Source organism: Mycteria americana, chromosome 21, assembly GCF_035582795.1.
Source record: "Mycteria americana isolate JAX WOST 10 ecotype Jacksonville Zoo and Gardens chromosome 21, USCA_MyAme_1.0, whole genome shotgun sequence".
In the NCBI taxonomy this organism is placed as follows: Eukaryota; Metazoa; Chordata; class Aves; order Ciconiiformes; family Ciconiidae; genus Mycteria; species Mycteria americana.
The window spans coordinates 2,328,731-2,356,103 of NC_134385.1; the positions used below are offsets into that span (position 1 = coordinate 2,328,731).

General features: G+C 45.0%; 1 protein-coding gene across 1 annotated transcript in view; it reads left to right on the plus strand.

Moving 5' to 3' along the window:
• CSMD2 (CUB and Sushi multiple domains 2) overlaps positions 1 to 27,373 on the plus strand; it is a 315,212-nt gene that overhangs the window by 171,169 nt on the left and 116,670 nt on the right. Inside the window, 5 exon segments of the mRNA XM_075522188.1 lie at positions 1,551 to 1,663; positions 9,880 to 10,062; positions 22,225 to 22,551; positions 24,813 to 25,007; positions 26,598 to 26,736. Coding sequence (XP_075378303.1) covers positions 1,551 to 1,663; positions 9,880 to 10,062; positions 22,225 to 22,551; positions 24,813 to 25,007; positions 26,598 to 26,736 — 957 coding nt within the window.

The window sequence follows — 27,373 nt, forward strand, 5'->3', positions numbered from 1 at the left end:
CCATGGCCAAAGCTTGAGCGGTGCCTGGTTTCCGGTGTTACAGTAGTCCCTGGTGTGTATGTGACTGGTGAACGTCTCTGGGAGGGGGAGGAGAGTTATGTCTATGTCTTGGTCCCGTTTACTGGGGATACCTGCAAGGCTATTGGAAGAATCTGGCACTCAGCAGTAGCCAGTGTTAAGAATGTCAAGCAAGTAGAATAAGTAGCACAACCCTGCAAGCAGGCGTTTGGCTTCACTCTAAACAAACAGTAACTGGCAGATGAGCCATACTGGCTATGATTACCCCGGAAACTGGGAATTGCAACAATTATGCCTGGAGGTTGCAAGTTAGATTTGTTCACAGGCTGCTATCAACACACAGCTGCTGGGTTTGTTCCCTTGCGGTATTGGTTTGCAATAATTCTGCCTTGAGAGCTCGGGGATCGATTTTATCAAGAAGTCTTTCAGGTGCTACTATTGTACTCGAGAACGGTGCCAGGCAGAAGCCATACCTATACATATATATGTATTTTTAGATTTAAGCAAACACTACAGAAAAAACCCCACCTATCCACTTGCAGTAGTTGCATTTAAGGTAACTTATAAATTTATCATAGATGATACCTTGGCAGAAATAGTATAATAACAACATTAAACACTGCCACTGAGACAGGCAACATAACACTCATACTCGTGTAGTAATGATCCCTTCCCACGCAATGTTACTCTGTTTTGAGAAGCGGAGGGAAGGGAAGGAGCTGTACTCAAAGCGGGCATTTGTGTGCGTGTAAGTGCTCATGCTGGCGCTTGTGTGGGTGGGGGATAAAACTCTCAAGCTGTGTTGAACCACAACGAGGTGATTAATCCCAAAGGCTGAATGAGCCACACACGGCTCATTAATACGGATATACTGGTGACATTTTTCTAAATCTCTTCAGCTCTTCTCGGAGTATCCTTGAAGGGTAGGCAGTGTCCTGATCATCCCATACTGCCCGGATTAGTAGCAGTTTTCAGGGGCTCACAGGGCCTTCGGCAGATTTGAGGCTTATGCCCTGTCTTCCAGGGGTTTTTTCGAGATCCTTGTGGAAACCTCTTTGTCAGGATAGAAATGTAGCAGAGAATGTGTTGAGAGTAAATTTTTGTAATACTAGAAAATACTTCTAAAGGTAGTTCAGAGGATTCAGTCACTGGTATGGGTTCTGGGAATTTTGTTTACTTATGTTTTGCTTCAGTGAGAAAGGAAATTATTACTACTGATGCTAGGTAATATGTTATAATAATGGTACTAAATTGTAATTATTATAGTGGTGGTGATGATAACTCGCAGGCCCTCAACTATGGTAGAAGACTCGCTGTTTAGGTAGTATGCAGAAACATACTGAGCGGCTCATCAGTCTTGAAAACCTATCAGGTTTTTGGACAGTGTTCTCTTTTGGGGTTATTCTTAATTGTGTTGGCATCGCTCTCGTTATTTTCTGCTCCTACAGAGATATATGTGGCCTTTATTTTGGTGGGAAAATAAGTTTGGGGAGACATACAGGCTGTTTACTTGTTCTTATTTATTTTTACAGCTTGACAGGCACCACGGTCCCTGATCTGATTGTTAGCACGCACCACCAGATGTGGCTCCTCTTCCAGACAGACAGTGTCAGCAACTTGCTGGGATTCAAAGCAACGTATGAAGGTAATCCAAGTGTCTCTCTCAGAATTTATGTGTTTTAAAAGGATCAGGGATGAGATGGGTATAGTTGTTTGGGAGAAGAAAGAGAAAGAAGCATCCCTAAATATATTGAAGCTCTGCAGATTCTTTCTGAAAACTGAAGCTTTGCTCCAATAAGAACAGCTTTCATTATTTCTTTGCCATGAAAGCAGCCTGGGTGGGTGATGTTTCATGGCCATTTCATCTGCTTTGTTGGAAAAGAGTTGGTGAACTTTGGCTGATGGCAACAGACTGTGTCTGTGGGAGAAAATGAGATCAAGTAGTCAATGGGTCCAGTAGATTAGTGGTATCGAACTACTTTAAACTTTGACTAGTCTGGAGTATTACAAATGAAATAAAAGTTAATGCTGGGATTTTTCAAAAGAAACTCATGAAATGCATTAGGATGTGAATGCTGAACTCTGTCATAAGCTTCTGTGTTTCCTGTTGTCGTAGGTATTTGCACAGGTAGAGAAAGTGTGATGGAAAAGTATCCCTTCTAACTCATGTGACTGGTGATTCTAGCTGAAGCTTTTCTTAGATTCCTGGTTTGAGTTGGTTTTAGATTTTTCTAGAAATCTTCATCTTGCATCTCCACGTTTGGTGTGAGCACCCAGGGTCCTTAGCTTCCTCTGCCAGCACTGCTCTGAAGAACGTGCTCTCCGTCCTCCATCCGATAGCCTCGCGCCTGCCGAGGGGGAGCTCGTTTCTGTGAGGCAGCCACCAGCGTAGACGCACAAGAACGCTTCCACTTAGATGTCAGCTTCTTTTTGGTTTTGTTGTCATCTTGAATCTCTTTTCAAGGCACTTGAATGCCTTTCAGTTTTCTCTATGACCTGCTGACGCCGGCATGGCCTACTCTTTTGGCTCTGGTGCCTAAAAGTACGCACACAAATCTTCATCTAGATGAGGGGGCTGATCCTTGAAAGATCTGAGTATCAGCAGTAACATTTAAATCAGACTGGTTCTTTCAAGGGCCCTAAACACACATTAGCGTTCATCATTTTTAAAAGCGTTTCTCTGGGACTTTCCATGTTTCAGGCAAGTGTCCTGCTGTGTTCAGGCCAGAACCTGCCCATAGTAGTGCTGCTGATTGATGCTGAAGTAACAGCAGTTAGGAGCCTGAAGGGACCTGACCTACCGGAAAACCTAGATGGACTAAATGCCAGCACGTCCAGGCGGGCTGAGCAGTACCTTGGGGGGGGGACGGGGTTGTGATGCTGGAGTATTTACAGGATTGCAAGACCAGGTCAGCAGAAAAGTCATAGAGAGACCTCGATAAAAGATAATGGAATTGAAAGAAGGAAAAGGCAAATCCAGCCTGATTGTCTAGGGAGCATCTTAACAGTACTACTTCAGTCTTCCTGGCTGTGACTGTACCAGCCTGAGAGCTTGCTCTCTGCGGTAGCTGTGATGTCTGTCTCCTGCCACGTTTGTCTGCGGTCGATTCTTGGCAGCCTGGCAGAGCATGCTGCTGCACCCCTGCCTGCCAGCTGCGGATGGGCGAAAGCACTCTCCGGCTCTGCTTGGAGATCCTGTCTGGTTTGTTAATCTCATCCAGAGGGCAATGTGGACGTATTCTTTCAGTCTCTTGATAAATCTTATGTTTACCCTATAGCATAGCACATAAAGTTGCAAAGGACATGATATAGGAACTTCCTTACGCTGTTGTTCATCTTCTGTGAACTTTGGATCTATAAGGAGCTTGACTTTTTCCTTCTCTGACTTGCTTCGATGTTATTGGTAGCTTGATCTATAGCAAGGCTGAGCTGCTCTTGCTCCCTGTGACCTCACCAGTCAGTTTGGGCATCACCGTTATCATTCATGCTTTGATGTCCTGTTGTATGGAGCTTCCAATGTCAAATGTGCTTCTCCCTTCCCTACTCACCAGTGTTACCAGAGGTCCATAACCTCCTAGAGAAGAAGAAGAAGAAGAAAAAAAAAAAAAAAAAGGGAGTGTTCTGGCTCTGCTGTCCCCTGATGAGCCTTAAAGGAGGGACCTTTCCTAGGCAGTGTCTGTCCTTTGCATGTATTAGAAGTAGAGGCTACTCTCTGCCTATCGTTCAAATCTTTTCTCTTTTTCTGGGCATCTTTGCAGTTTTTGTACAGCAGCTTACTGACCTGGCAAAAAGGATTTGTGCATGAACAAAGAAATACACCCCGTGCCTGAGGTCCATGCTGGCGCTGTCCTGAGGTTAAGCTAACCTCCGATCTGTCAGGTCCATAAAACCCTCTTAGTTTTTGCAAACGCTTCGAGTTACAAAGCAAGAGACATTTAAGTAAGAGGCAATTAGCACTTGCCAAATACATTATGAAATTATATGCAACTTACTAACAAGTTTCAGTATCAGTTTTATGGCCACGCTTCTTCCTAATTGCGAGGGGAAGATTACAGCTAATGGAACTATATAAAGTCAAGACCAAAAATCTGCCTAATAGAAGGGCAGAGTATTGCCTATAGAGTATGTTTAAATAGCCATTTATCCTAGAACGTGTGTGTTAGTGTACATTTTAAGTGTAAAGCAATCATAAAGCCTGTTGCTAGTGCTGAAGCAGTTACGCCTAAGAGATTTATTGGTGCACAGATTCAAGGACCTGTCGGAAGGAACATGCTGAGGAGGGCAATATGCCATCAAATTTTTAATGTAGGGTTCCTGAGGAGGGGGAGCCAACCAGGTGCTTTTGCTTCACTTGTGAGTAAAGAGAAAACATATTTGCACCAGGAAGAGTACACAAAACACAAAGTGTCTGCATTCGGGTGTTTCCAAATCTGCACTGCAAGATTGGATGCGTGTGGAACAAGTGCTCAGCGGGCGTAAATCGGTGTGACAGCATTGATTTTCAATTAAGCTGTGTCAGTCTTTACCAGCTGAGGATCTGGTCCATTAATGTTCATGAAGATTACTTCTAAATCTCCAATGTCTCAACTGCAGCCACGTTTATCCTTTTAAACAGACATTCTCTCATAATAGTGAACAATGTTTTTGGACTTCTAGTGCTTGTCAGAAGAAATTTGTATTAAGCTCCACTTTGCTGGAAAACTCTTTTCTTTCTCACAGCTGTAGGGAGCTGATTGATACTGCGGTTTGGTGCTTGACTTGTGAGAGGGCTTACAGCCTCCTGGGGTCCTGGGTCTTATCTTCTCCCTTCTTTCCTTTAATCTCAGATGACTGCTTCTGAGAATACCTTCCCCTTAGAGCTGCTGCCTTCCACAGCCATCGAAATGGTTCTTTGAAAGTTCCCACGTCAACCCCTCATAACGGTTGGGTATAGATAATTCCTCCAGGTAACATTTTCAAAAGTTCTTGAGAAATTTAGGGTTCATTGAAGAGGATTCAGACTCCCACAATCTCGCCCGCAATCCTTCTGCAGTTATGTTCCACATCAGTGGACTGAAAACGCTTGGTCTTCCTCACAGGAGAGGTGTGGGGAAGAACGTGGTCCTCTTACTGAGGAGCCTGAGGTTATTACAAGCGATAGTATAAAAGTAAATCAATAGTGTAAAATTCTGTGGTAAGAGACAGAAATATTAAAACATGAAAAAATAGAACAAAACCAGATTTTAATTTAGTCTTACATTTATATTTATATATTTTTAATAGAAAGTAATAATTTAAAATTAAAACCAGATTTATAGACGTACACACTAATCTAGTTTGGATTTCTGTGGGAATTGGGTTAATTTGGGTAGAGCTGACTAAGGTCTATGTTCTGAACTACCAGCATGCTGCAGGCAGGGGATGATTAAACAATATTTATTGTTGTCGAAATGCTGACTAAGTGCTTGGCTCTGGAGAGCTTAGTTTTAGAGCTGAAATTTAGCCCTGTGGTGCAAAGAGGCTTAGGAGCTCTGCAGAGCTGGAGCCTGAAGATTTCCTCCACTGACCTTTCTGGTTTTAGTCGAAGTGGTGCTGCCCAAGGTGTTTGGTCGGGTGAGCTCACTGGGTTTCCATGTCTGTTTTTACATATATGCTATATGTAAATACAGAACTCTCTATATAGACGCCTGCATGCAAGCTGCATGTAAAGGTGTTTGCACACATATATATATATGCCAAATTGAGAACAAACAATAACGTCTTAAGTTGCCTGTTCCTAGGAGACTTGGGGAAGAAAATACACCTATCTGAAACTAGTTCTGCTGCTGCTGCTGTTCAGAGTCAGCTTTCGAAGCTCCCTGGTGTGGAGCACTGTCTTGGTTGGATTTTTGTCTAGTGAAATGCGCTCGGGTTTCACCGACAAGCCTAAATAACATGCAGGTAGTTTTCATTGATTATCTGTATTTATATTTTTTTTTTTAGGTTCTACATTACCTAAGCCCCCAATATTGTTGATGGTGGAAGTCTGTCAGAAAACTTAGTGTGTATATCGTTCCTACTCTGCTTTTCCGTTAAATGTATTGACTCACGTCATAAAACACTAGCGCTGAAATACTGCTGAACCAACAGACGTGAAGGCTTTTCGCTTATGATGTGTTGACCTGAACTGCTCTCAGGATCATGCTACTTGCATTTAAGTCTCGTATAAACCTTAGCGGGAGTGATTTGGTGTTATGCCACACAGTTTTAATGAGCCCGCTAGATTCAGTTTCTGCATTTACCCTGCAACAGTGGTTTAGATGGGAGGGATGTCGCAAAGATATGCAGAAAGGGCCCTTCCTTCTTAGTTTATCCCCTCCTCCTCATTGTGCTTCCTTTTTAAATCCTTTTTTCCTCATTGTTGGAATCAACAAAAAGAACTACGCAATAGAAACTCCCTGGTCCTGGTTCCTTCAGATATATACCTAACACTATTAGCTTTCGTTAGTTTAAGCGAAATGGTTATATGAACAAAATAGTGTGTGTGAGGTTAAATGTATTCTTGAGGGTCTTTTCTGACTTAGAAGTAACGTTTGTGTGGTTTCCTCAGGTATGGCCTCTAAGTGCTCATAGATCCCACATCTTGTGCATATTTTTTTCCAGAAACTGGAGTTTTGCTAGCGCGGTGCTTGCTTGCAGCTCTGAAATCCTCATTTTCCTCTGGAGCTGAGTCAGGCAGGAGCAGAAATCCCCATGGAACCCCAGGAAAAGTGGCCTAAATTTGGGGTGCCTGCGGCGTTTCTGTGCAGAGGAGCAGAGACTGAGCGTTGGCGCTCCCCAAACCAGCTCCTTGCCCACGCGGGCTGAGGTTCTCGCTCTCGTGAGTCACTCTGGCAGTGTAGGCTGGCTGCTCTGCGCTGAGCAAAGGGACCCAGTTTCCCCACCCACCACCAGAAGACAAATAGCATAAATAGCTGATGAAACATTTCTGGTGGAACGTTTTCTGTTAGAAAATGCTGTTTTGTCAAAATCTTATCTGCATGATATAATATTTGATGGAGAAGTTTTGAAAGATTCGTTTCAACTTGTTTCATTTAAATAATGTCAAAACACTTGATTTAGATGTTCTTGTTTAGTTTTGACTTTTATTATTCTAATGTGGAAGTGATTTTACTTAAACATTCATCAGGAGAAATGTTTCAATCTTATTGAAGTAACATGTTTTGATATTTCTGAATCACTTATTTTTGGAATTTCTGCTCTGCTAAATATTTCATGAATTTTACTATGTATGAAAAGGAATGTAGGAACCAGGGGATTTTCTCAGGACAGAAATTCCATTTTCTGACCTCTCTAATGTAATAAAATGTGCTAGGTTTGTTTGCCTGCTGCTAACAAGGAGATCACGTGCATGATGGAAAAAGTGAGCTCTAATTCTTCATTTCTCCCCCATTCTTAGACCTGTGATTTCACTCTGTCTGTAGAGATGTTCCAGCCGGGTTCATGCAGTGTGACAGAAAAAGGACTACACAAGGGAGGGGGAGCCCTAGGCAGGAGGAGACCATTCAATCAGTACCTTGAGAGCATCTCTGTTACCTTTATTCTTTCTCAGCAGAGGGTCAAAAGAGACTTATTTTTCTGTGCTTGGATGCATTTTTTCTGAGTATCTGGTAGCCTGAGCATGTCCTCATTTTGCAAAAGCAATGAATATGCTGAACACTTATGGCTCCCTTTGGCTCCTGCAGTATCTGGAGCTCCTTAGCATGTCTGTCTGCAGCCCCTTGGCAGAGTTCCCGTGGCCACCATCCCTCCAGAGCCACAGATACGTGCAGAGGGAAGATCTTCAGGTTGGAGATGAATTCTTAGCCTTGCTGAACCTAATGGCAAAATTCCCGTGGGCTTTAGGAGGACAGGGCTCCCTCTCTGGAGTCAGTGTGGGCAGGAATATGTTGCATGTCTGTTGCTTCTCAGTGGAAGAACGTCTGAACGTGGAGGAGTAGCCTGAGAAGTGCTGGCACTTCTGCTCCCCGTGGTCCTGGCAGAGCTGGGTACAAAGTGGGCTGGGAGATGACTGCATTGCTCACCCTGGCCCTCGATGCTGTGTGCATTGTTTTAAGAGATGGCTGGAGTGATGTACGTGACGTCCATCTCGTTGTGAGCAAATATCAGCAACCAGAGTGGTACCGGGATGTGTAACGCTTCCTTCCCCAGGGCCCCCAACGTCGCAGGGTTCAGCGACAGCAGGAACTGGAGACGCTGGAGGAAAGGCACCCTGCAGGACAGCTTGCCATCAGTGTTATTTGCTAATGCTGTATATCAAGACTGCAAGGTGTGAGAAGGAAAGGAATAACAACAATTAATTTTTAAAGGCTGTTGACTTGTACCAGAAAGCGCTATCAGTTTCCCCTGTCTCTGTCAGGTCACAATGATACGTGTTTAAAATACACGTGCTGCCCTTTGATCTTGTTACTATTTCTTGAGTTTTAAAGCTGGATTTTCTTTCCATCATTTGCATTATTTGTCTCCTGCCCCCCTTTTTTTTTTTTTGAGAATAATGTATAGTTCCGTGCTACTTTAATTATCCAATCTGTTTTATTTTTTGTTCTTTATATGCAAGTACAAATCTTAAACATTTGTGTCGTGGTTTAACCCCAGCACAAATCCAAAGCATAGCCCCCTACTAGCTACTATAAAGAAAATTAACTCTATTCCAGCCAAAACAAGCACAATTTGGATTTTCAAAGTCTGCAGGAAGATACATAAATCCTGGCAAACTGTTTTCACTGACAGGCAAAAAAGAAACCTATTTTATGAAAACTTTAATATTAATATTCATTTATGTTAAACTATTTTGGGGATGCTTCATTACCTGGCAGTGACTTTTTAGTTCAAGATGCATACAGCAGTAGCAGAAGCTAGGTGCCTTGTTGTGACTCCTATTCAAAATACACCTGTATCTAAGTTGCCTGAAGTCAGAATAATAACGAGGTGCTGCTTGTTATTCAAACCAAATTGGAATATTAGATGGAGTAATGCAAATCTCGGATTATGCGATTTTCCTCTGTAAAGAAAATGTCATAAAAGAAGTTTCCAATTTGGTATAAGAAATTGAAAACAGGGAGAAAAGACAGCGAGGCTGATCATAGATGATGGGGATAAAAACTAGAGAATGTGGAAGACAAGATGAATGTGAAGCAGACAAATAATGTGGGAGCACTAAGGAGGCTGTGAAGGAATGAAGTTTTGTAGCTAATAGTGATACAGAGCAGGGAGCCCTTTTGAAATGAAATTGTACGGAGCAGAATATAACAGAAAATTGTGTCCGTGACTTCCTTGAAGTCAAAATACATGCGCAGCAAGAGATTAACTGCATGTTTCCATGCAATAAGGTGTCAGCTGTCTGCTTCGGGACCACACGGAGAAATGGAAATGGGGGTAGGAGGGGAGGGAGAGACAGCAGACATTGCAATCCAGCAAACACACCCCAACCATGTCCTCTTTGCCGAAGAGTCCTGGAGGTCCCCTTTAGTGACGCGTGGTCTGTCTGCTTCAGAAGTTGTCCTTGAAGCAGGTGCAGATTAGGATCTCCTTGGGTATCTCTATTTTTCATTTAGTTGTCATAATTTAAGGGTGAGGAAGCACTTAGGAGAGGTTGTTAGGAAGGCCTTTCAGCGATAGTGGTAAAATGTGCGTGTGAAAGACAGAGCTCGGCTGCGCTCTGCGCCGCTGCTGACCCCGCTCGCGGGTGAGACGGTGCGGAGGGGACCGCCGCTCCCTTGGGGACGCGATGTCTGTGCTGCCGGAGCGCTGGCAAGCAGCACGTGGCGCGGATGTACGGCGGGCACTGCGCCAGCTCGGCGTCAGAGCCTTCCCCCTACGCAACTTTTGTTTTCTTTCTTTCAGAGATTGACCAAGGGAGCTGCGGTGATCCTGGGATCCCAGCCTACGGCAGGAGAGAAGGATCCACGTTTCGCCACGGGGACAGTTTGAAGTTTGAGTGCCAGCCTGCCTTTGAGTTGAAGGGACAGAAAACAATTACCTGCCAAAAGAGTAGCCAGTGGTCTGCTCAGAAACCAGTTTGTGTTTGTAAGTCAGTGAGGAGACGGCTCTAAAATACCTTCGTTGTGCGGTGAGGTGGTCACATAAACAGTATGTCTGTGCTCTGTGTTGGTACCTGGGACAGGGCAAGTTCTGGTGGTGGCAGAGATGGCACCAAGCTGCAGCTTCACTTACCTGAAGCCGTGGGGAGAGTTTGGTTTGGCCCTTCTCTCAGCAGAGGAGGGATGTGCAGCAGGGAGCAGCATCTAGACGGAGATTTGGGCTTGCGCTGGGACTGTGTGCTCTCTCTGCTCTACCGCTCTGCCTTCCTGGCGTTCTGGTTCTGGAGAGAAAGTAGGGCTTTGGTGTCCGAGACAGGAGGCCTGGACACACACACACACACACACACAAATTAAAACTTGATTCTATTTTTGGCCACTTAATTTTCCTTCATTATCTGACAATATTCAGGATCCCTGCTGCTGGACCTCAATTTTTAATTTGTTGCATGAGTTCTCGGCAGAAGTGGGATATTGTGCTCTCAGTGGTGACTAAGGATAAGATTTTTGGATGTAAATGGGAGTTACATGCACAGTCCCCATTGGGTGTTAATGGCCTCACTGTCCTTTGAAGATGCATTGGGCAATCCGCTTCATCACATTGACTGAACCTTCACTCAGAAACAATGATGTATTTGAACATTTCCAAAACTCACAGATTTTCTCCAGTTGGTGACAAGCAAACTTCTTTTTGTCTCATCTCCGCTTATTCGGATGTGTTAAAATCTGTGCCTTTGAACAGATACCATGGTGTGGGGGAGTGAGACTGAACCTAACAAAAAAATAGGAAAGGAAAATTCAGCTGAGCAACAGACAGAGGACAAAAGTGTGGGGAAAATGGATGGGGAGAAAACAGGTTAATTTTTAGAAGTGTGTATTCATTATGCAGATAAATAGGTAAGCTGGTGTTAGGTACTCCAGTACAAAATGCTCATTGTAGTGTGGCAGGACTTGATCCGTACCAAAGAGATTGCACAGCTGGGGGAGCAGACCCCAGCGCTTGGAGCTGAATCTGGGTTCACGAGGAGCTGTGGGAGAAGCAGGGGCTTTAGTGTCCCTGCACTGGCAATTTAGGGGAGAATGTGGGAAACGGTTTCAAGTAAGTGCCTTTCTTTTCAAACACTAATTTAAGCTCTGAGCATTTGAGAATGTCTATTTGGGGAAAGGAAGCAATTACTTTGTGAATTTTGCCTTTTCCAGATGCCATGACTCCCTTCATACTTGGTTTTCTCTGTAAGCAAATCAGCTAAAGATGCTGATGAGGAAAATGGAGTTTCCCTGGTTATTTTTGAAGTGAGACGTGTTAGACCATTTCTGTGCTTAGCGTCAGAAGGGTGGTGGGGTTTTTTTTCCCATTTCCCAGAAGTTCAGATGAATTTGAACAGCTGATGGTTTGCTTGAGGTTCTTGCTGACAGTTTGCAGTGAGACTAAACCCATAGTTTGTGCCCATAGGATTGGATCATAGTAGTATAGAAAGGAGACTTTCCAGTAAAGTAGGATTATTTTTTTTGTAGATAGATACTGAACAGGGGCATCAAACCAAGCCCCAGTCAGCAGTCCATGCAAAGGCAAAGCGTAGCACAGGCATGAATCTTTTAGTTAAAATAATTCCATTGTACTCTGTTCTCTGTGGCCCTCCAGCTTTGGATATTTATGGATCAACAAGGCAACGTGTAGGTAGTGGAAAAAGTATTTCATAGCCCTCTCTACACCTTTATTCCCCTGCCTTTATTCTAAACAGCATCACATTAGTGTGCATGAATCAGGAGAGGTTACATGACAAAATGTGTAACCTGGCATGAAATCTGTAGTGGGATTAGTAACAACTCTCTGTAAATGTTGGGAGACCGTTAAATGTATTGGGCATGAGATGGGAAAATAAGGTAACCTGATTTATGTGCTGCTAGTTGGAATATGCAAACAATTCAGTGCTTCTGATTCTGGCTGCAAATGCGTGACAAATGCAGAAGGAGATTAAACAGCGCGGTATGGCACATCCTGCTGTCCTGAGCAAATGATTTATGAGCAGACGGAATTTATTGTGGAGAACTCATTTCCTGGGGCTTCGATGACAAAGCAACGCAAACCGTTTAAGTAATGCATCTGCATATTGCAATGGGTTCTTAATTCGTGACTGACTGTGCCTTCATGATAACAGACCTTCCATCTTCATCCCCTTTGTTGTCATTGCATCCCTTAACCCGCCAGGGTGAGCACATAGGGCACTTGAGAAACTTTGCAAGACTTCTTAGTGCATGTCTTCTGCAAACCCCTTACTAAGCAAGGTATCCCTGGCCTTGCTGGGTATGTTCAGGTTATCTCTGCTGATCTGAGATTCTTGCAGCAACTGCACTGGAGCCTGGGAACCTGTGGTACCGTAGCTGGATGGGGCAGCACCATCATCCATCTCTCTGCTCTGAGCTTGGTGTCTGCTGCTGTGCAATGTGGGTGTCTGGGTATCCGTGATGACTGGATACTGAAGACCTCCCTTTCTCCCTATTCTGCAGCACCTCGTAGTGCTCACATCAGCTTTGTAGTTACTGTGGTTTGCTCTGGCACTTGCATTTTCAAAGTTACAGAACTGTGGTATCTGTCAAGGGCTAAGGCAGGTCTCATAACCCAGGATAACCTGAGCCATTGCTTTCATACAGAGCTACGTTCAGTTTTCTTGAATTCTTGAAGGACAGCAAAATGGGCTTAGGAGATGTCATGCGGATAAAAGGAAAACCATTGTGCTACTTAGATGAAGTTTGTGCTCTGATGTTAGGAACTCATAAGGGATATAATATTCAAACTGAAGTCTACAGTTACCTGTGGCTGAGGAGATTATTAAGCTTATGAATGGGGAACCAGCCCGTAATTACAGCTATAACGGGAAGCTGGTGATTTGTTCAGTTACTGCAGTGAGAATGATGATGAAGGTCTGGCTAGACATAGTTGGGGAGCGGGGCGTTTCAGTAGTGCCATAACTTTCAAATACATGGTTGGAATTACTGTTTAAACATACTCATGTATAGTAGGGAAAAACTCATTATCTGAATTTTATGTGAGCTATTGCAGTGGAAGGCCCTGCTACAAAATGTTTTCTATGACCACAATTTGTTTCACAAGGTTTATGTTTCCTTGCTAAGGAAAGGAAGAGCTAACATCCCCTTTGCAGGGGGATAGTGCTCTCAGAGGGTTTCTGCAGCAGTTCAGTAAGTCTTACAAGGTTCTTTGCTATTCCTTTCCAGCAGCTCCCCTCCCCTTCCCTTCCCTCCTCCTCCTCCTGCCTGTGGGCCTGTGACCTACAACTCCCGAGCTTCCAGTCCTGCACCTTTAGCTGAGCGGGTGACTTGCGCCAAGCAGTGCCGTCATTTTACGTGACAGATTATGGCATAAACCGTCATGACAGTATATTTGTCCTTTGTAACCATCTCACTGAATAAAGGCAAAGTTTTTGCCTTGTTTTAATTATCCTCTGCCAGTTGCTCTGGGAGAGTCATTTCTGAAAACAACATAGTTTCTGATACAAGTTCAGTTCCTTGATCTCAGGCTTGGCAAACTTCAAGTTTTCTGGACCCGTTGCGTGTTCTAAAGGTAAATAAAATATAGTGAAATAAAATGGTATGTACATTCTGATCGCAATGCATCAAGCAAACCTGAGGGTGGAGGTTCTGCGCTGAACTGAGGGGTGGGTTTTGTTTGGCGTCGCTTGACTGCAACTCCACAAAGCCAGGGATAAATATGCGCACGCGTGTGTGTGTGTATCTACGCATGTGTATGTTGAAATGGAGGGGCCGTCATTTGAGTTGTCCTGTTTCAGAGTACTTCTGGACTCCTCCAGACACTTTACGTCCGTTGATCGGATAGTCATTACAGGGGTCTTGGTGTTGCTCTGGTCTTGCTTTAGGATCTTCATTAGACTCTTTTTGTTGTGTTATTGTAAACTCTCTTTGTATTATAGACCTGCTTAGAGCAGTAGTCATGCATAATATTCTTCTAAACAGAGCAGAAGGCATTTTCCAAAGCATTTCCAATTGAAATTATTTTAAATTGTGTGTTCTCTTCTCTGGCTTTGGAGCAGATGTTATGCTCTCTTCCCTTCTTCTTGACTTGAAAACCTCAACCGCAGCCCGTTTCTCCTCACCGATTTGCTGACGGTTGCTGTGACGCGCAGGAACGCCGGGCAGAAGCAGCGCTGTGCCCACTAACGCTGGAGATCTGCGCTGTCTTGTTGCGAGCGGTGCATTGACTCTCTCAGACCACACTGAGCACCGACGAAATCCTTTGCGTTGTTGAGAGTTGTCTTTGAGTTGGCTCCGTTAGGAGGTCGGCACAGCCCAGGATCCCCGTCCTTCTACGCAGGTGGACGGCACTAACACAGTTGTCCTCTTCGGAGGCATTATGATTTCGTGCGTTTTTCCAGTCTTTTAAACATCAGGTTTTCCTTAATAGCAGTATAAAATCGTTCTTCTCCTTAGTGGTAATTACTCCTTTTTTTTGTTAATCCCATATTGGCCTATTATACCTGCTGAACAATCTTAGCTCCTCTTTGCAAAGACTGCAAATTCCAGTTTTGAGCTGAGTGGCTAACCTTTTGTGTGCACTGTCTGGTACAAACATTCAGGATTAGTAGCTGGAAATACAAAGTGCAATAGATGTTTTCCCAGCACTGTACTGAACAGAACCATGTAATTTCATATCGCTTGACAAGTTTTTCATTTAGCTCTAAATTAAATTGTCAATTGGTCATTATTTTCTTTCTCTCTCTTTTTCTTCTCTTTTCTTCTTTCCTGCCCACTATTCACAGCAACCTATGGAGCCTTCCTTATGAAGAGTAATTTGGAGAAAAGTGTCTCTTAAGTTAACAGTGATAAAAGCATAGTTTGCCTTTTTAAAAAATAATAGCTTTTTAACAGAGAGAGTAGTTAATCCTTGGAGCAGTCTACTGAAGGCAGTGATGGGTTCTCCGTACCTAAACACTTATAAATTGAGATTGGATGGATGCTCCTTTCTGGAGATCTGTAGGAAGCAGGAATTGTTTCATAGTCTGTATTAAGGAGGTGGACAGATAAGATGATCAGAATGATCCTTTATTGTCCAATAATTCTTTAATCAGAAATTCCAGAAAGTTTTCTTTTAAAGGAATTGATACTTTTTTCATTATAAGGGGTTTTTTTAGACTTTTGAACTGTAGCCGAGGCTCTCATTCTTCTGCTGGAACCTGATCCTTTGTGTGCTCTTCATATTACTTCTTTTATTCTTAGTCCTCTTACTTTTTGCAGTGCTGATGGAACAGTGTGTGTTAATTCACAAAATGTTTCTCCCTCCTGCTGTAAACAGGTTTTCTTTTTCTAGCTAACATTGGGCTTGTTTATCTGCATGTAGATACAGTTTTAGTGGATTTTGGAAGAAGTGTAGGGATTCTATTAATTTTGATTTCCAAACTGTTTTGCCATGTGGGTTGGGGGAGTGGTGGTTGTTTTTCTTTGTTTGTTTTGTTTTGATTGATGCTTTTATGAAGCATGCTGATACAATTTTCCTGATGTAATGGCAGAGAGACGTTCTGATTATCTCTGCCAGACAAGTTGGGAGAGGAAACTGGTAGCTAACCTTAACCTACCAGAACATGTCAGCTCGACCTCTGCAGAGCAGCCGGTCGCATCCGTCGTTTGTGCAGCTGAAAGCCTGCCAAGAAATGGGCTCATTGCCTGCTGAGGCCACTTCCAGGGCTTAGATGGTTTCTACATTGTGCAACAGATGTGTGTCCTTCAGGACCCATTAACACCGTCTGCTTGCCCTTGATCCGAGTTGGGTTCAGAGCAGCAAATCGGTGGTGAAATGCTCCTTATCTGCAGCCTGTTCCTCTGAGCCATTGAGATCCAGTCTTTCTCTGGCAGTAAGGGAAGCAAATTAAATGAAGGCAGGATTACCATGATCTCTATATACATGTGGGATTTGTAGCTTTTGTTAACAACCTTGTTTCACGGTTGCAGCCATGTAAGACCATTCCGTTCTTAAAATTAAGCAGGGCACTTTCCCCTCAAAGCCCTTGTTCTGCATTGCAGCCCTAGTTCATCAAAGCACTGAGATTTAAATGTTTGCTTAAGTAGACATACATGCTTAAGTGCTGTGCTGGGCAGGAATGCACTTAAGCACCTTCTTAATTACAATTAATTGTGTTCTAATTGTCCCCCACGCACTCCCCCAGCATTTTTTTGGTGTAACCTATATGAAAATTTTCCATTTTCCTTTCTGTGACTTTAAAAGGTGGCTGCCTAAGCAGTCCCTTCCGCTCTTCCTTGAGAGTTGTCTCAAACAAGCTGCACGTCTTCCAGCGTGCCACTTGGCAATTGAGTTGCAAAGTTTCCCTTGGTGTCTGTACCTAAGGAAAGCTGACGTCCACCTGGGTCAAACCAGAGCCTGTTTTCTCCTTGGTGTTACTTCATCAGTGAGTTCTGTCTAGCAGTTGTAGAGCCAGAAGAAAGTCTCTTCTGTGAGCTGCTGCTCTGTGTGTTCTCTTGGGTTCCATCAAATTGTTAGGGGCTTGGGATACTTGGGCAGTCAGCCTGGTTCAGCACAAAGGTTGCAGCGATAAGGCTAGAGGGTGCGAGATGAGGCTGTGGTGGTGATCCAGCAGATGTGGCCAGCTCTCACGTCCTTGGCAGCGATGTTCCTCCTGCAGAGAGAGCCTGCACGTGGGAAGAGCTGGAGTGGAGGACTTCACGGTGGTGTCAGGCCACATCGCTGTGCGTGCAGCTCACCAGAGGCGCTCCCAGCTGCGCTCTCAGCGCTGATCAGGAGGACGCAGTTTATTGCGCTGTCTCCATGCTTGTTATTTTACTGATTGAATCAGTTGAACTGTTACCCTGATAGGGTTTCATGCTGCTGTAAATGAGCTGTCCTGTGCCAAGGCGTCTGTCCATATTCTGACAGCAATTGCGCAGCACGATGGGTTGCTTCTCTTTATGTGAGTCTGAATCTGAAATGACACTTACTGGTTTTACCAGGCGAGGAGGGTTCTCTCTGTCCCGTTCCCCTATCTCTATATCCAGAAAAAGGGAATGTGGTTTGTGTTCTGTTGCCATCTTCAATTTGGTCTGCAGAGAAGTTCCCTTATGCCTGCCTTATTTTATTTTAATGCTTTACGTGTGGGGTCGGTGTTTGAGAAAGCTGCAATGGGACGTTTCCAATTTGCAGGTGGAATCGATGTGTGCAAGTTTATCTTTAAGGCTCTTTCTGTTGCTCGCCATGAGCAGAGCTTCACGTGTGGCTGAACCTGCCTACACACTCTCTGCTGTACTTAATCACCGGTGTGCAGCTGCTGTCACCCCAATTGCAGTTACACGCTTCGGAGGTGCCTTGCCCTTTCTGGTGGTACAGCAGTCATCCTTCATGCACTCCGTGTGCCAAGACCGCGGGACTGTGTGGAGAGCCAAGTCAAGTCCCAGCCTGTTGCAGCTTCCAGCCTGCAAGAGATGAACGTGCTGCAGCAGTTGGCAGACGGCTCCGAGCGCTGCAGCAGAGGAAGGATGCTCTGCTAAACCACGAAGGAGCAAACCGGGAAAGGTACATAACAAGAGCACTAGACTGCTTTGGGGCTTTTGCCAAAAAGTGACGATTAAATTTCCGTCTTCATGTGGACACCGCCACCGGTTCCCAAGAGAGGCTGCAGGGAGGGGGAGAGTTCCCTTAACATAAACAGGGACGCCCAGGAAAGGATCTTGTCTTTGTGCAGAAGCCTTGGAGCACCTCCTGAATAACAGATGGCCGCAGACTGGCAGACAAGCAGCCCAACACTGCCCGAGTGGGGATTGGCTTCTTCCAGTAAGTTTAAGAAACTTAGCTTATTCCCAGTAACCCAGTCACTGCTCCTGTTTTGAGTAGGTAGAAGTGAAACCCGCTTTGGTATTGTAGCACTCTTCTGCGTGCACAGAGGCCCCTATACAGCCTATTTTAAGATCACTGATGATATTTTCCTCAAGATCTGGTATCCAAACTCTGCCTATTTTTCATTATTCTTAACATACCTGCTCTCCCGCCCCCGGTTAGCCGCATGCTGGCAGTGACAGCTACTCCATCAGCGTAAGCTGAAGAGTTTGTTCCTCTGAAATACAGAAAAGTTCTCCCAGTTAATATTTGCTCTAGACTCCTTTCCCTCACCTCCCACTTGCCCTGTTGGTGCCTCAGGGTTTTAAGAAGGAAAATGCATTGTGATGCAGATGTGTGTATTGAAACAGCACACACAGAAAGAGGAAAATACAAAATGTAAAGCACTTTGCTTTGCAGCTTGAACAGTGCCCTGAGCTTCCAGCACTGTTAGCTATTCGGGACGTACGCTTCCCTGAGTGAGGCATGCCGGTTATTAACCAGGCTCCTGCTGAGGTCCTATTTTTCCAGTCCATCAGAAAGCTATGCCTAGAGGAGGGATCTTCTTAAAAAGGAAAGGTAAGGCAGAAAATCCGTCACTGTCTTCAGACTCTCTCCCAAGTGGTCAGAGTCTGTGGGAATGATATCTAAAGGCTGAGAGAGAAGCCAGGATTTTTTTTGTTTCCATGGAGACTGAAATTATTACAGTGACTCCCTGCTTGGTCTTCAGGCCCTGAACCTGGTGCCTTTCCCGTTCCCATGCCTTGCAGGTGTGTCCTCTCCCCGGGATCAGCCCTGGATTCTCGGTGCAGGATGAGCGGAGATGGCGTGTCTGGGGCCACCAGGCATGCCTCGCCGGAGAAGCGAGACGGCCTGTGAGGAGGCAGGATCTTTTGAAGGCAGAAGAAAAGAGAAGCAAGCTGTGCCTAGACTGACCAGACAAACGCAGAAATTGCTCCTGGCTGAAGGCGCAGAAGCAAGCAGCTGTGCTGGTGAATAACCCTCAGATGCCTCCGTGTTCAGCTCGGCCATGAGCATCTCATGCTGGGACCGTGGGGCAGTGCCCTCATGCCACAGCCGTGTGTCCCACTCAGCTTTCTAAGACAAGAAGCAATGAGCTGTTTCTTCACTGTTTCACTGCTCTAAATGAACGCAGAATGTTGACAATGTTTGTGATGACTTGAATAAATATCTTGTACTCATTTGTTAATGACATGGGTCTCACTGGCTTTGTTAGGTACTCTGTTTCTACTGGGTTTTGCTGTGATTTGTTCTGCTGTATTTAATAAAGGGATTTTTCTTATTGCTTTTGCAGTACTTGATCAGTAATAATTATTGACAAAGATCAGCATAGGCTTATAAATTCGAACCTATGCTATGCACATAATGAAATGTCCTCTCATAACATTTAAGAACAACCGTAATAAATACTAATTTCAATCTCTTGGCGCAAGGCCTCAGAGTCACGGATAGTCCTAACTCGGTGATCTGACGGACAGGCTGCAGGCAGCGGGGCTGACCCCTGTCTGTCTGTCACGTTTCGAATGACTGCTCGCTCCTCGGGGACACTTTGTTCCTGACTGTCTCGGATGCACAAAACAGCATGAGACAGGTAGCGCTCAGCTGTCTTCCACCTTTCTTGGGTACTATCATCTTCGTTCTGATGGCACATTTCACTGTCGGTGACACATTGTTAAACAGCTTCAGCTTTTACCCGAGTGTCCAGCAAAGCACTTCTGAGAAAGCAGAGAGGCTGACGTGGATCCTGATGCCGCCCCAGACCAAAACTCCCTTTCATGCTGAAGAAAAACCTCTCCTGCTTAAAAAGATAAAGAAAATCGACATATCACAGATACCATAATCTTGTTAATGAACCTTCTGGATCAGTTGTGGCTTCCTGGGTTGGACGTGCCCCTCTGGGAGGCGAAGCCGGGCTCCCCGCTGCACCGAGGAGAGCTCGTACGCTGGTGCCCTGCCATGGGCTTGGGACACGGACGCGTGGGACAGCGGCCTTTTGCCCTACAGCCTGCAACCTGGCTGTCTCCTACACTTGTTATTTTACGGAAAATCAAAATTGTCATTTGCTTCCCTGCAGTGGAGACTTTTGGGGGTTTTTTATCTGTTACTTTTTAATCTGTCACTTTGTTTTATCTAGCAAAGGTTAATTTTATATTCTTCCCTCACTCTGCTTTTCTTTCTTTTGTCAGCAAGTTCTTTGTTGTTGTTATTTCCCGAAATGAGCCACCAGCGCTGTGCTGTAATAGCTGTGCTAGCAACTGTACCTCTCTGTTGCTGGCTGTAGGTCCTGTATGAATGCTAATTTACTATTTTGGATTTAAAAATTTATAGGAGATACCTAGCTCCTGCGAGGGGTTCCTACTGCTAAGATGTTTCTCTGTGTGTGAATGCATTTATTTTCAACAGCTATTCCTAGGCAGATTATAACGAGCTTATGCTGACAGAATTATTTGACGGCATCCCTTGATATTTCAGCATCTAGTAGAGAGCCAAAATCCTGAGGATATTTTGCAGTTTGTTTTCTCTTTAATCTGTTCTCTTTGTTGCTGAGAGCAGGAAATAGATTGTGTAGCTCTCAGCCTTGATAACGTCATGGTAACGTCCATCTTGTTTGATCTGAAACCATTAAGTGTTGAAGGAAGACAGAGGGAAAATAACAGAGGGAGGGTGAGCATTGAACCAAATAATTGTATAAATGCCAAACTAAAACCAGCCTCATCCTCTGTGCGAAGTCCTTTTGCCAGGAATTAGTGAGATGTATGTTCTGAGTAAGGGATTTTACCAAGGGTGATGGTGGGGGAAAAAGATGAGTAAAGCACACATACATAAAATATCAAAAACATCGGGTAGGTACCACTTAAGAGGCAGCCTTGCTTTTTCAAATTAATGAACCTTGTCAGCTGAAATACAGTATATATTGAAAACCCTTGAGAGCTGAAGATTTTTTTCATATGCACTCTTCCCCTCAACTTCATTTTCAGACTGATTTTAATTATTTTCATGGGAATGGCACTCTAGTTTGATGCCTCTTTATGGTAACATGGTAGCCCAGCAGAAGTCAGTGATTTATTTGTAATGGGAAGGGGAGCTGCCCCTGCCCCTGCCCCTGCCCCTGCCCCTGGGCTGCCGGTGGCAGCCTGCTGGTGCTTGCTTTGAGTTGTCCCAAGGCCCTGGCACCGGGGGGAAGCGTGGGAAGGTTCTCGGGCTGTTCCTTGCCCGGTGCAGCAAAGTCACTCCCAAAACCAAACAGCAGCCTCCATTTTCAGCGCTCATTTGGCACAGGCGTAAACAGCTGCCCAAGGAGATAGACAAAGGCAAATTGACTCACAGCTCCTTCTCAAAGGAGTTGGCAGTTTATTGCTGTATGGTACAAATATTTTACGGTTGGACTCGATGATCTTAAAGGTTTTTCCAACCTACACGATTCTGTGATTCTGTGAAATATTTAATACAGGATGGGGATGGCTGAATGCGAGGAGTTTGTCTAAAGGCAGTGGGGCTGCCTGGGTGCAGTTACGTCTGTTGAGGAGCACGGGTGAAAATTGCCTTTAGCAAACAGAGAGGTAAAGTAAAAGTGCAGATTTTTAAGCAAATCCTGAAAAGTCTGCACTGCGCTCCGAAGTGCATCTGCAGTTCACCCAGCACTTTAGACTAAAAAGCTCGGGTACAGATAGCAGCAGCGGAGCCTGGAGGTCTGTAGGGGGTAGCAGCTGAATTGAGTCCTTACCTCAGGTTTTGTCAGTTGTGCTGAGTTGTGGCCACAACAGAAGACCTTGCTATGAGGTCTAACTCATTTAACGTTAACTTCATTTTGCGCTAGCTGTAGTCACGCGTTTGATTTCAGTGTAGGTTTCCTCTCGGGGATGTGCAGGAGAATTCACCTGCAAAATACCAAATCCCTGCCTGGCTGAGTGACATTTTCTTCCTGCAGTAAAAGAAACCCGTGCTCCACTGTGCATGGCACAAAGCCTACATAAATGTAAGGAAGCACACTATTGAAAAAAGGGGCAGCACTGTGCTAGGCTGGAAAATTGAAAATCAACCAGCACCAGGATTTGGAGACTACTTTGAAGTCACTTCTTCCCCATGCAAATAAATCACTGACATCTAGCAGTGAATGGAGCACTGAGCCCTTCCTTTCTTTAATCATCTCTGAGAAGCAAAGCAATTGGGAATTCGCAGGAGTCACCCAGCTCAAGGGATAAAGGGGGAGGGGGGAACGCGACAGAGCAGCTTGTAGGAGCACCGTGCTGCATGATTGATGGTGATTTCTTATTGCAGTTTCCTGCTTTTTCAACTTCACCACCCCATCTGGGATTGTGCTGTCACCAAATTACCCCGAAGAATATGGAAGCAGCTTGCACTGTGTTTGGTTAATTATAGCTAAACCCGAGAGCCGAATTCACTTGGCTTTCAATGATTTTGATGTGGAGCCTCAGTTTGATTTCCTAGCCGTGAAGGATGGTGGGACTGCTGAATCTCCGGTGCTGGGGACCTTCTCAGGAAACCAGATCCCCTCCTCTCTGACCAGCAGCGGTCACGTAGCCAGGCTGGAGTTCCAGACCGACCACTCCATGGAGAAGCGGGGCTTCAACATAACCTTCACCAGTAAGTGCCCGATCCTTCCTTCTGGTTTTCATGTCAAGCTCTCAACTCTCGTTGGGGACTAATGGGCAAGAGTTTGATCTCGCTAAAACTATTGCAAATCCAGAGTAAGTCTGAAAATTGGGGATTACTTCAGATTTGCAGTTGGGTAATTGAGGATTGGTTTCAAGCTTAGGGCTGATTGCACAAGTTCTTTCTGGCTGTGAAGTTTAAGTGTTGTCCAGTGGTCAGAGAAATAGTTTGGCCCTGGATTATCTGTCCATGGAGCAGCCAGGGTTCCTGTTCTCCCATCAGCCCACAGCTTGCTGTGTGAGGTGGGCTTTCTGCTCTCCCTCTGTGCCTCCATTCTGCTCGCTGAGGTGAGACAACGCTTTGTGGACAGCTTGGGGCAGATCGGGAGGGCTTACTAGATCTCGGATGGTTGTGTTCATCAGTTGATACTGTCATTGTTTGCTGACGCCTAAAAGCATGCAAGACTTAGAAGATAAAGGAAAACATGTAGCAATGTCTTATAACGTAAAGCATTGAAACTTCCACAGATATATTGGGCTTCACGTAAGTCCAGTCTTCAAATCTCAAATGAACGCTATGGTAATTTTATCCTCGTATTGTCCTATAATTTTCTAAAGAGCGTTATTAAACCTATTCAGCAGAACTGATAAATGAGTTTGTTATAATAGCCTTTAGCGGCACAGCTAAATTAATAGCCTTTCTGGCTATGATTGCAAATCCTCTATTTAAAAAAAAAAAAAAACCCAGAGGTCTTAAGAAATCATTTGCCACACTACAGCAGGCTGAAGGCTCACCAGATGAAGTAGCTTGTGTACGGTAGTATCACACACCCGGGACTGAGTCCTAGATCCTGCAAGCAGGGAGACACCTCATCCCGAAACGCTAGTGCTGTCCTCCAGTGTGCCCCTCCAGCGTATGACATACCCGTGTTGGGAGCTGTGGCTGTCCTCTGTATGAAGACATTTTTAACCCACATTTTTTATTGTTCTAAATGACTCAAGTCTGCATGAGTTAATCTACCCTGACTGCTTGAACTACCGAAAGGGAGCTCCTGAGTCTTCCTCAGACACCTTACTGTCCTTTCCTTCCGTTTGGGTATGAGAGGGGAGACAACGTGTTGCTGCAAGGGACAGATACAAGACACAAGGAACAGGTTCAGGCTGTGTTTTCCCCTTTAGCGGTGTATAGAACAAGATATTATAAGAGTAACGAAGCTCTGTAGGAAATCCAGAACTCATCTGAATTTGGACAAGTGCATTACAGATACTAAAAGCATGTGTGTGTAATTAATCTGGAGGCTTTAATCTTTCATATGTTGCCCATCTCTGAACACCACCTCCCAGCATATGAAGCTATAGTACATACTAATGCACTTAATGGGGAATTAAGGCTATAGATTTACTTTCTGATTGGTTGGTTGGCCTAGTTTTTAACTGCTGGAAAAGGGCAGGCCTTTAAGCAGAGCTATGTGTCTGTGCAATTCCACGTGCAACTTTGCAACACCTAGAAGGGTAATTGCTGTGTGTCTTTCATTTTGTCCTGGTAATGATGACAAGCAAGGTCGGGGACTCTCTGGCAGTCAATCACAGAGCATACTGAGAGGACCCTTACTTTTAACTACGGGGCCTTAAAGCTTTTGTTGTTTCTCATTAACGGGTAACGTACGTCCCCTCTGTGCAGATGCCTGCACTGGAGTACTTTCAGAGTTTTTAAAAATCTTTCTCTATTTTGAGTATTTGTGCATTTTTATATCTGAAAGATTGCTAAGAAGATAATTTGGTTCTGCAGGCTCTTTTCTAGCCCTGTATCTCAGAACCTCTTGGATGCAGATGGTTTTAATCTCATCCTTCCTCCCTCAGGTTGCAAATGAATACTTGCAGTGGAGACAGGGAACAGAAAAATTTAAGCCACTTTGACTAGATGAAAAGTTGAACTGTGGGAACACACACTTGGCTCTCTTAGCAGTGTAGGGAAGAGGTGGTGACATGATTTCTGCCACAGGCTGACTCATCTGTGCAGAACACCGTAGCTTTGCTGGGATGATAGTGGGCCAAGTTCAAGTCCATGCTGTTTGGTCTTCCCTGTAAGGAAGGTCTGCTGTCCAGGGGCAAGCTCAAGTGCCCTTGTCTCCATAGGAAAGACATGAAACTATGGTTTAATTTCTAAGTTTGTGGTCCAACATACTTATTTTTGAATTGGACAGAGGTGGAGGAAGACAAGTTACTCACTATTCTCTTATCTTTCCCTCTTAGCGTTTAGGCATAACGAATGCCCTGACCCTGGCGTGCCTGTGAACGGAAAGCGATTTGGTGACAGCCTCCAGCTTGGCAGCTCCGTGTCCTTCCTCTGCGATGAGGGCTTCATTAGGACCCATGGCTCAGAAACCATCACCTGCATCTTGAAGGAAGGAAATGTGGTCTGGAACAATGCAGTACTCAGATGCGAAGGTGAATTTTATCATCTTTCCTACTAGTCTGTACGTGCACCCTGGAGGGAGAACGATCCTCTGGTGTACGCAGCCTTTCAGGAAAAAGGATAATAGCTCTGTCTGTCAGGGTCCCAGTCAGATAATCCCCAGTGAAGGTATAGGGTGCTGACCTTGTGGGAGGCCTTTTGCCATCATATAGGCAGAGGCATTTGTTGTTGAGAGCTGAAGGACCATTGGACTTCAGTTCTGACCCTCAGCTTCTCGGTTACGGCTGTGATTTTACACAGCTCTGGAAGGCGTTGTCTGCACAGAAGAGTTTGCTTAGGAGGAAGTGCCAGTCCAACAATCACCGAGCACTGAACTCAGTTTGTTTTCTAATTTTTTGTGAAATGAGTGATGGGGATTATTTTTATTATCTCAGTTCCTGTTACAACTGGTGTTTTTCTAATAACAATAACAAAAAGCTTTGATTTACTGATGACTAAAAGTAAAAAATTAATGGGAAAGAAAAAGACCTAAAAAAAGAGTTGAAAGATGGATAGAAGTCCTGAAATTATGTAGCTTTGGGGCAGAAAGGAGCCTCTTGTTCAAAAATAATTAATTAGGATCCAGTTGAGATCAATTGACTTTCATCTGGTGTCCTTCAGATCAGCAGTGAAGGTTTTAGGCCCAGACTTAGATGGGCATTTAAGGTCACATCAAGTGTGACATTTTGTAGCCCTTGCGCAAAGCTCGCACCATGGTTGGCCTTGGGTTGGTGCTTCAGCAGCTGCTCTGGAGGAGCAGGGTCCCCTTGGTCCACAAGGACTCAACCGGCAGCGAGCATCGTGGGACAGCAGCCTTGGTCTGCCCCGTGGGAGCTCCCCAAGGCTGTGAGGGTGACGTGGTCGCACTGCCACGCGAGACGTGCGTGACCAGCACCAGTGGCTTAACTCAGCGGGACACGAAGAAACCCCTGGTGATGAATCCTGCAAAGTGCTGAGCAGGGGGAACGCAAACTCACAGGAAGAGACATACTTTTTCATTCCATGTGATTTTTTTTTTTTTTAGAGGACAATATATTGCAGTTGTTTAGGGCTACAGGATTTTGTACCTCTGGTCCATCAGATCCAGTGTCCTTTTTCCGGAAAAGATAATATGCCTTCAGCTTCTGCTGATGGCACAAGGGACCACAATGTGGAATAAATGCCATAGTCTTGTGCTGTCCCTTGTGGTAGAAAAGACATGACTCAATTACCACAGATATGAAAGATTTTCTGGCACCTGCAGCTACTGAAATGCAAACTGACCTTGCAGTTTTCTCTGGTTTGATATCTAATAATTATTATTATACCCTGTCCCCTTAGAGCCGCTGCACAAGGTCAGGCGGCTGACTCCCACAGATACAGCAGCAGGCTTCTACATCTTCAGTTTAAGCTGAAAATGCAATTTCTTACCAGCTAGTATTGTTATTTCGTCTGGTTCTGATTATTTTTAACGCGAGAAACAATAATGCATGAAAGCTATTGCATGGCAGGACAACACCGCCTGGCAGGAAGGGGTACGTCCGATCACGCCACGGCTTCCGTGATGCTCTTCACCTGAATTGTGTCATTTTCCTTGTCCCCAGCACCGTGCGGGGGCCACTTGACGTCGCCCAGCGGAACCATCCTGTCCCCCGGCTGGCCTGGCTTCTACAAGGATTCCCTGAGCTGCGCGTGGGTCATAGAGGCCCAGCCGGGCTACCCCATCAAGATCACGTTTGACAGGTGCTCACCCTGGCCTTCTCAAAAGTTTCCTCCTCGCGGTTGTTTTCGGTGGTTCCAGCAGCGCTGAGTTGTAGCCACCCCCGGAGGAAAAGGGAACGAATGCTCAGTGCTGTGTTTGGCAGTGAGGTTCTCTCTTTCTCTCTCTCTTTTTTTTCCCCCCCTCTATTTTTTTTTAATTAACTCCTGACAAGACATTAAAATTCACCTAACATTCAAGAAGAAAAGGTGGAAAATGGTGATTTTTTTTTTCCCCCCTCTTGTTTTGACTAACTCCTGCTAATTTGCAGTGCTATTTTAGACACGCGTAGGACACGTTTTCAGAGGCTGAGCTCCCACGTGCTCAGCGTGCCGGGGAGAAGCAGCAGGGAGGATCTTGCCCCGATGCAGGTGTGCCGAGTCTCTTGACTTGCCCTGGATTTCCCTGCTTGAGGAGGGCTATGCTTTCTTGAACCTGGGTCTGTATGTCTGAGAAGTGATTGTTCGTGTAGCCTAAGATGCTTGTTGCTGCAAAGACTGTTCAGCGTCAGCAGATGAAGCAGGTGAAGGATCAGAAAGAAACCCAAATGCGTAGGAGGGGAGCGAGGTGTTCTCAGTAAGGTGCTCGGCCAGCCGAAGGTCAGGCAGTAGAGACGGACCC